Source organism: Hippocampus bargibanti, linkage group LG09 (assembly GCF_051943395.1).
Source record: "Hippocampus bargibanti isolate YZ-2025 linkage group LG09, ASM5194339v1, whole genome shotgun sequence".
Taxonomy (NCBI): Eukaryota; Metazoa; Chordata; class Actinopteri; order Syngnathiformes; family Syngnathidae; genus Hippocampus; species Hippocampus bargibanti.
Genome location: NC_142742.1, coordinates 24,279,419 through 24,288,070, shown reverse-complemented (window position 1 = coordinate 24,288,070; position 8,652 = coordinate 24,279,419). Strand labels below are relative to the sequence as shown.

Genomic DNA, 8,652 nt, shown 5'->3' with positions numbered 1-8,652 from the left:
GGAGTCCAAGCTCCATGGAAGGAATGTATCAGCCTATGGAAACGGGCTGATTCATTCCTCACAGCTCGATGGCCATTTTCTTGCCTCTTTTTGGGTGAGACATTCCTCCCGCCCGTTTGCCTCAAAATGACACGGAATAAATTCTTTAATCGATTGCAAACATGTATGCTTTCCTCTTCAGAACTATTTGAATCATATTCATAACTGGATGTGGAACAAGAAAGCATATTCTCCGAATCTGAAGCCATTGTTTTGATTCACAAGCAATGCAAGACGTCTTGGCGTGACGTCACAGACGGGAGGCGGGACTTTCTGAAAATGCCCAATTTTTTTCAGATTTTGGACACTAAGTCATTTTTATTGGTGTTTTGCATTTGAATAAAAATATCATACTGCGTGTTTTGGGTATTTCAGACGCTATAAAACGTTTTTCTGATGTCAGTTAAAAAAACAAAAAAGTGACGTCTTTAAAGGCTTTCCGATTCAGAAAAAATACTACTACTATTACTACTAATAATAATAATTCATTTATAGGTCACTTTACAGTCACATGATAAGTTTTTCTGCGGGTGAGCAGCGGCAGCCACATGCGCCAGCGTTGACTCAACCCAGAAGTAACTCAAAGAAAGCTAGCTAGCTAACATATCAGAATCAGAATCAGAATCATCTTTATTGCCAAGTATGTAGAGCACACAAGGAATTTGTTTCCGGTAGAACACGCTGCACTAGTATCGTTGTCAAAAAAAACTGCTAAGTGGCACTATACAGTTCCATTTTGGCTACTGTTGAAAGAGTTCAAAGAGTTAATGGCTTGGGGGAAGAAGCTGTTTATATAGCTAATAGATAGCCATCTGCTCATCATATTTATATTTCATGTTCAATGACTTTTTCTGCTTAGAAGGCGGGAAAAAATGTGACTCATATATTGTATAAATAGATATACAGTATATGAATCACCGTTGAGCAGAAGAAGAGTTGGAAAATTGCACTTTTCCACATGACCGCTAGATGTCACTCGCCAGCAGCCTGGAAAAAAATGGATGACGACGAAAAGTTACTCCGGTCAAGTTGACGGTGGAGGTGAAAATCGGCGCTATTATTTATGTAACGTTTCAATCTCAGAAGCAGTGGCCTTATTTTTTTTTAACTAAGCATTGAAGAAACAACAACTACACAGAGTGAAACGGCAGCCGGTGAAGTTGAAGCGAAACGATTGAATTGACAAAGACTGTGCCTCGTCGACATTTTTTTTATCTGTTGTCCACTTACCCTCCCCCCCCCCCCCCCCCGCGCGCGTCCGTCGAACTTCCACGTTGTAGTGAGTCTGTCCACGCAGCGATAATCAAGTTCTTCGAGTCACAATGTCCGCGACGCCTGCAATGGCAGATACGCTCTTAGCACCGCCCCGCCCCGCCCTCCCGAGGCCGCAAACAAACATCCTCACATGGCGAAGGCGACGGGGCGGCTCGTCCCCGCGAGCTATAAACGTCACAAAGCTGGCAACTGGAGTGACAGAACCAAGTTGGACTCTGGCGGTCCCGGTCCAGGTCTCGGTCCGGAGTTTGCGTAGCCAAAGAGTCATGCCGTGGCTGCTGTCGTCGACGGCGGCGGCGGCGTCGGCGTCCCCCTCCCAGCGGCATTGCGAGCGCACCGCCTTCGCCTTCTACCGCGCGGTGAGGGAGCGCCTTCCGGCGTGGCTGCTGGAGGACATTCGCGGCACGGAGGCGTTCCAGTGGGACGACGGGCGTCCGCGCTCCTTCTCGCCCGGAGACGCGTTGCTGTACGCGCTGGTGCACGACCACCGGGACTACGCCCGCCACCTGCTGCTCCGCTTCCCGGCGGAGGCGCTGGGCGCGACCCGGTGCGGCGTGTGCCGGAGCAGCGGGCCGGCGCACCTGCGCGTGGCCGTGCGCTACGACCGGACCGCCATCCTGGATCTGATGCTGGGGGCGCTGAAGGACTCGGCGCCCGAAGGCCGGCGGCGGGACTACCTGGACGGCGGCGGCTGCTCGCACGGGGTGGACGCCGGGAAGACGGCGGTGCAAGTGGCGCTGGAGCTGTCGCGCGCCGACTGCTTGCTGCTCCTCCTGGCCCACGGCGCGCGGCCGCGGGACCCCGACGCGGCGCTCCTGCGACTGGCCGCTTCGGGTCCGTCCGAGCGCCGCGAGGCCCGGCGTTGCCTGGACCTGCTGCTGCTTTTCGCGCCGAGACCCCCCGCGCCCACCCGCCTGCTGGACGAGCCGCGGCGCTGGCGGGGCCTCTTGGGAGCGGACGCCTTTGAGTGGTTGAGCGGTCTGGTGCCGCCGCCGCTTGTGGTGCAGGCTCTGAGGGCCCTGGCCCGGGCCGTCCCGTGTCAGATGAGCCGCTTGCCCGCCTTCCTGCAACCGCGTCGCGAACGGCGACCGGACTGGCCGTTACCGTGGAAACAGAGTCAAACGCGCCAGTTTTTTTGGATGACGCAAGACTTTGACCATTCGTGACTCCAGACACTGTGACCCCGCCCCCCCCCCCATGTCCAGTTTTTCGTTTGATTTTGTAATAAAATGCAAGACTTTCACTGACCAATCAGCAGCTTGCTGTTTCATACGTTCATGCAGACACTCGAGTCCGACCCAAAACCTTTCGAATGCGGTCAAGTGCAGCCAAGTCGAAATCTATATAATAATAATAATAATAATAATAATAATAATAATAATAATAATAATAATAATAATAATAATAATAATTAATAAATAATAATAATAAAAATTATACATTTCATTTATAAGCGAATTTCAAAACTGTCAAGGTCACTTGAGCCAGAGGATCAGTTTTTCAGTGGGTGAGCAGCGGCAGCCACATGCGCCAGCGTTCATTCAACCCAGAAGTAACTCAACTAGATAAGAAGCTAGCAAGATAGCTAATAGCTAGTGAATAGATAGCTATCTAGATATAGCTAGATAGCTAAAAGATGGGCAACAGATACCTAGCTAGATAGCCAATAGATAGCAAATAGCTAGCAAATGATGATAATAATAATAATAATTATTATTATTATACATTTCATTTCTAATCACCTTTCAAAACTGTCAAGGTCACTTTAGTCACAGGATCAATTTTTTTTGCGGGTGAGCAGCGGCAGCCACATGCGCCAGCGTTCACTCAACCCGGAAGTAACTCAAATAGATAAGAAGCTAGCTAGATAGCTAATAGCTAGTGAATAGATAGCTATCTAGATAGCTAAAAGATGGGCAACAGATACCTAGCTAGATAGCCAATAGATAGCAAATAGTTAGCAAATGATGATAATAATAATAATAATAATTATTATTATTATTATTATTACTATTATTATTATACATTTCATTTCTAATCACCTTTCAAAACTCTCAAGGTCACTTTAGTCACAGGATCAATTTTTTTTTGCGGGTGAGCAGCGGCAGCCACATGCGCCAGCGTTCACTCAACCCGGAAGTCAAATAGATAAGAAGCTAGCTAGATAGCTAATAGCTAGATAATAGATATCTATCTAGATAGCTAAAAGATGGGCAACAGATACCTAGCTAGATAGCCAGCCGGATCGCGAATAGATAGCAAATAGCTCGCAAATGATGATAATAATAATAATAAAATAATCCATTTCATTTCTAAGCGCCTTTCAAAACTCTCAAGGTCACTTTACAGTCACAGGATCAGTTTTTTCTGTGGGTGAGTCAGTCGCACGCGCTATGCTTCACTCAAACAGGAAGTAACTCAAATAGATAGAAAGTTAGCTAGCTAGCCAATTGTTAGCCAAAGGATACCTAGCTAGATAGCCAGCCAGCTGGATAGCTAGCCAGATAGCTAATAGATAGTAAATAGAGAGCAACTGATAATAATACTGTATTTTTTATATAATAATAATGCATTTCGTTTTTAAGCGCCTTTCAAAACGCTCAAGGTCACTTTACAGTCACAGGATCAGTTTTTTTCTGTGGGTGAGCAGCGGCAGCCACACGCGCCAGTGTTCACTCAACTGGGAAGTAACTCAAATAGATAGAAAACTAGCTAGCTAGCTAGCTAGCCGATCAATGGCCAATAGATAGCTAGAGAGATAAATAGCCAGATAGCTATACTATATAGCTGTATAGCTATAACAGGAAGAACAGGAAGTAGCTCAAATTCATAGAAAGCTAGCTTGCTAATAGATAGCTCAGAGATAGATAGCTAGCTATCTAGATAGCTTCTTCTTTTCCTTAAATATACATTTGGGGGGGAAAGATAACTAATAGATAGCTAGTTAGCTGGCTAGCTTATAGATAGCAAATATGTAAATAGCTAGATAGCCAGCTGGCTAGCTAATAGATAGTAAATAAGCTAGCTAGGTAGCCAGCTAGATCGCTAGCCAGATAACTCAAGTGAGCAACATAAGTTTTGAAAGGCCCTTATAAATGAAATTTTATTATTATTATTATTATTATTATTATTAAAAAATGACCAGGAAGGACCCATTGTACACTTTGTGATCGACACAAGGGGGGGGGGGGCAACCTTGGCAAACGTTTTTGACATCAAACAATTCATTTTGGGGATTGTATTGTTTTTCATGTTTGCTTGCTTTTCAGCATGTGTTTTGGTTCATTAGAAACACGAATAACAACAATGAATGGACAATTGAAAATTCAAAATGGAAGATTACTTTTTGTTAACACTTTAATGACTGTTTTGGTAACACTTGATCAGCTATTTTAACCGCCATTTTAGAATGAGAATTTTGTTAAATAGAAAATCTCCATTTTATTTATTATTATTTTTTTTTGGACAATCTCCATTTTCGATTTTTTTGTGAATTTGGAGAATCTCCATGTTCTATCTTTTTAAATTCAGAAAATCACCATTTTACATTTAGAAAATCGCCATTTTAGATTTTTTTTAACCGTCATTTTAGATGAGGATTTTTTTTACTAAATCTCCATCAAAATCGCCATTTTCAATTTTTTTTTCGGGAATTTAGAGAATCTCCATTTTCAATTTTTTTTTTATTTTAGAGAATCGCCATTTTAGATTTTTTAACTGCCATTTTAGAATGAGTGATTTTTTTTTAGAAAATCTCAATATTAGATTTTTTTAATTAAAAAAAATTATATATTTTTTTTGTAAATGTATACATTAAAAAATGGCAATTTCAGATGTTTAAAAAAAAAATAAAAAAAATGCCATTTTAGATTTTTTTTTTAACCGGCATTTTAGAATGAGGAATTTTTTAAAGAAAATTTCCTTTTTAGATTTTTTTATTTAGAAAATTGCTATTTTATATATATTTTTTGTAAATTTAGAAAATTGCTATTTTATATATATTTTTGTAAATGTAGTAAAAATTGCCATTTTAGATTTTTTTTAATTTTGAAAATCGCCATTTTATACTTTTTTTGGTAAATTAAAAAATGGCAATTTCAATTTTTTTTTATTTAGAAAATCACCATTTTGTATTTTTCTGTGAATTTAGAAAATCACCATTTCAGATTTGTTTCATTTAGAAAATCACAATTTCATAATTCTTTTGTACATTTAGAAATTCACTATTCTAGTTTTTTTTTTTAGAAAATCTCAATTTTAGATTTTCAAGTTTGCTTGATTTTCGGCATGTGTTTTGGTTCATTTGAAACACGAATAACACCATTGAATGGACAATTGAAAATTCAAATGGAAGATTACTTTTTTTAACACTTTAATGATCATTTTGGTAACAGTTGAACAGAAGTTGTTCTCTTGTTGATTGTCGCCATTTTAGAAAATAAAGAAAAAAGACAATCTCCATGTTAGATTTTTTTTTTAATTTGGAAAAAAAAAAAAATCGCAATTTTCAAAAAGATTCAGTAAATTTAGAAAATTGCCATTTTATATTTTTTTAACCGCTATCTTAGATTTTTTTAATCGCCATTTTAGAATGAGGATTTTTTTTTTCTCGAAAATCTCTATATTAGTTTTTTTTATTTGGAAAATCGCTATTTTCGATTTTTTTTGGAATTTAGAGAATCTCCTTTTTCGAATTGTTTTTAAAGTGAGAAAATCACCATTTTAGATTTTTTTTTTTTAGAAAATCACCATTTTAGATTTTTTTTAATCGCCATTTTAGAATGATGATTTAAAATGTCCATTTTAGATTTTTTAGATTTGGAAAATCACCATTTTGGATTTTATTTAATTTAGAAAATTGCCATTTTAATTTTTTTTATCACCATTTTAAAATGAGAAATTAATTTTTTTAGAAAATGTCCATTTTAGATTTTTTAAATTTGGAAAATCGCCATTTTGGATTTTATTTAATTTAGAAAATTGCCATTTTAATTTTTTTATCACCATTTTAAAATGAGAAATTATTTTTTTTAGAAAATGTCCATTTTAGATTTTTTAAATTTGGAAAATCGCCATTTTGGATTTGTTTTATTTAGAAAATCGTCATTCTATAATTTGTTTGTAAATTCAGAAATTCGCCATTCTAGTTTTTTTTTTTTTAGAAAATCACAATTTTTGTAAATGAAAAAAAAAAAAAAAAAAAAAAATCGCAATTTCACGTTATTTTTAATTTAGAAAATCACAATTTTATGTATCTGTTTTGTCAATTGAGAAAATGGCCATTTTAGATTTTAGAAAATTAGGGAGGTCTCATTCAGTCAATTCGTCATCTACTAATTTGCAGTTCCAAATTGATCCTGTAGATGGCAGGACTGAGCACGAGGCAGCTAACAGCGCTACTGCCCAACATCTTCATTCTCCATTGCTGGCCAGACATTATTGATTTGACGACAGAAGGTTGCGGGCCCATGAAAATGGACCACAGGCCGCTTTTGGCCCCCGGGCCGGACTTTGGACATTGGTTGACGTCAAGCCTCCAGTAAAGTGCAGGTCGTTCTAAGACGTAGAAGGTCGCCAGAACAGATTCACATGAAAGTTTGTGATTAGTCACGTGCGTAGTATACCGTAGCTAGTGTATCGGTGAAAAGGTTTCTTCAGCCGTCATCTGTACTTCTTTGAAGCTATCGGACGTTTCGCTTCTTATGATTGCCGATGATAATAATACATTTCATTTTTAAGTGCCTTTCAAAACTCTCAAGGTCACTATACAGTCACAGGATCAGTTTTTCTGTGGGTGAGCAGCGGCAGCCACATGCGCCAGCGTTCACTCAACCTGAAAGTAACGCAAATAGATAGAAAACTAGCTAGCTAGTAGATAGCCAGACAGCCAGCTAATAGACAGCGAATAGATAGCGAATAGATAGCCAGCTAACTAGCTAGCGAGCGAATAGATAGCTAGCCAGCTAATATATAGCTAATAGATAGCCAGCTAACCAGCCAGCGAGTTAATAGATAAACATTTATGGCAGCATAAGAAACTTTAGACTCTCTTGTTTCATCAGAAAAACGAGTTAATTCCTAAATGATATGGGCCTGGAGTTATCTGAGCTTGAAATGGGGCCAGATGTCCAAACTACAATGCAATACATACATATGTCTGTGTAAGCTCTCAGTCGTACAGGAGTGGTCCATCGATGAGAAGGTTTCTTCAGCCGTCATCTGTACAAAAGTGAAGGTTTCGGACGTTTCGCCTCCTATCCAAGAGGCTTCGTCAGCGAACTAAAGTCTTACTGGTCGTATCGGCCCCATTTATATATCCCTACTGTCCAGCCATGGCGGTGCCGGACACAGCTATGATAGGTCCCTACTCTCAGGTTGGGGGGAGCAGAGGACCACTCCCTGCGGCCCCACTGATTGTTCCTACATTCCTGACTAACGACTGGCCTATTACCCCCACTCCCACCGGTATCACCTCATCAGCAGTACGAATGTTGCCTAACCTGTTTTGCCTAAGCAGGCTATTGTATGAACGATCCAAATTGAACCATATCTAAACCAGTGTCTCGGTTTTGTCCTCGGGAAGGATGTGAGGGCCTGTTTCTCCATCTCTTCTATGTACAGATTAGCCACTATGGGTGAAACAACCATGAATTTGTTTGTAACATTTCTCCCGAAATTAAAAATATGTAGTATTAAGGCAGATTTCCAATAATTGGCAGATGTTAAGTTTGGTTCTTTCATGCAGAGAAATGTCCGCCAGCAGTCTCGCTCGTCCTCACCACTGAGACTGCTGCTGGGGTTGGGACAGATGATGAGAAGATGCCAAAGTTTCCTCAGGTTCCAATCTGAGGTCTTTGATCCTCTCTACAAACCCTGTGGTGTTCTCTACGTGATATTCTGTGTTACCAACCAACGGAGCCAAGATAGTTTTTAGCTATTTGGCTACATTGTAAGTAGAGGAGTCAATGTTACAAACAATGTTTATCAACATGGCAGGGATAATACAAGTGGGACGTTTTCTGTAACTCAAGTGTCGTCGCACCCGGCGGGAGCAGAATCCAAGAGTCCTTCGGGGTACAAATGCGTAAATCCAGGTCGTTCAAGGTCAAACAGGTCAGTCGACTGAAACTGTCCAGTGCGTATCTTGTCCACCCAAGTCCGTTTGTCCCAGGGTGGCCTTTGCGGACATCCACAAGGGACGGTTGGATGCCCCAACGTGTCCATTCGAGTCCACCAATTAAATGGCTTGGGTGAGATGACCAAGGTAATTCGAGGTCAGTCCAGTTTGTCCAAAGATCACACATGGATGAAGCTATCAAGAGTTTTTGGGCCTGGCGG

The 8,652-nt window shown here is 40.5% G+C and overlaps 1 protein-coding gene across 1 annotated transcript; it reads left to right on the top strand.

Annotated features, from left to right (window-relative positions):
- The first annotated feature begins 1,377 nt into the window (after positions 1-1,377).
- ankrd9 (ankyrin repeat domain 9) lies at positions 1,378-2,565 on the top strand. The gene has a single exon (XM_089004540.1). It carries the CDS (start codon positions 1,380-1,382, stop codon positions 2,478-2,480), a length of 1,101 nt encoding a protein of 366 aa, XP_088860666.1. The 5' UTR covers positions 1,378-1,379; the 3' UTR covers positions 2,481-2,565.
- Positions 2,566-8,652: the final 6,087 nt, after the last annotated feature.

Excerpts from the sequence above, each read along its gene's own strand:
- ankrd9 (XM_089004540.1), top strand. The coding sequence starts at position 1,380 with ATGGCAGATACGCTCTTAGCACCGCCCCGCCCCGCCCTCCCGAGGCCG.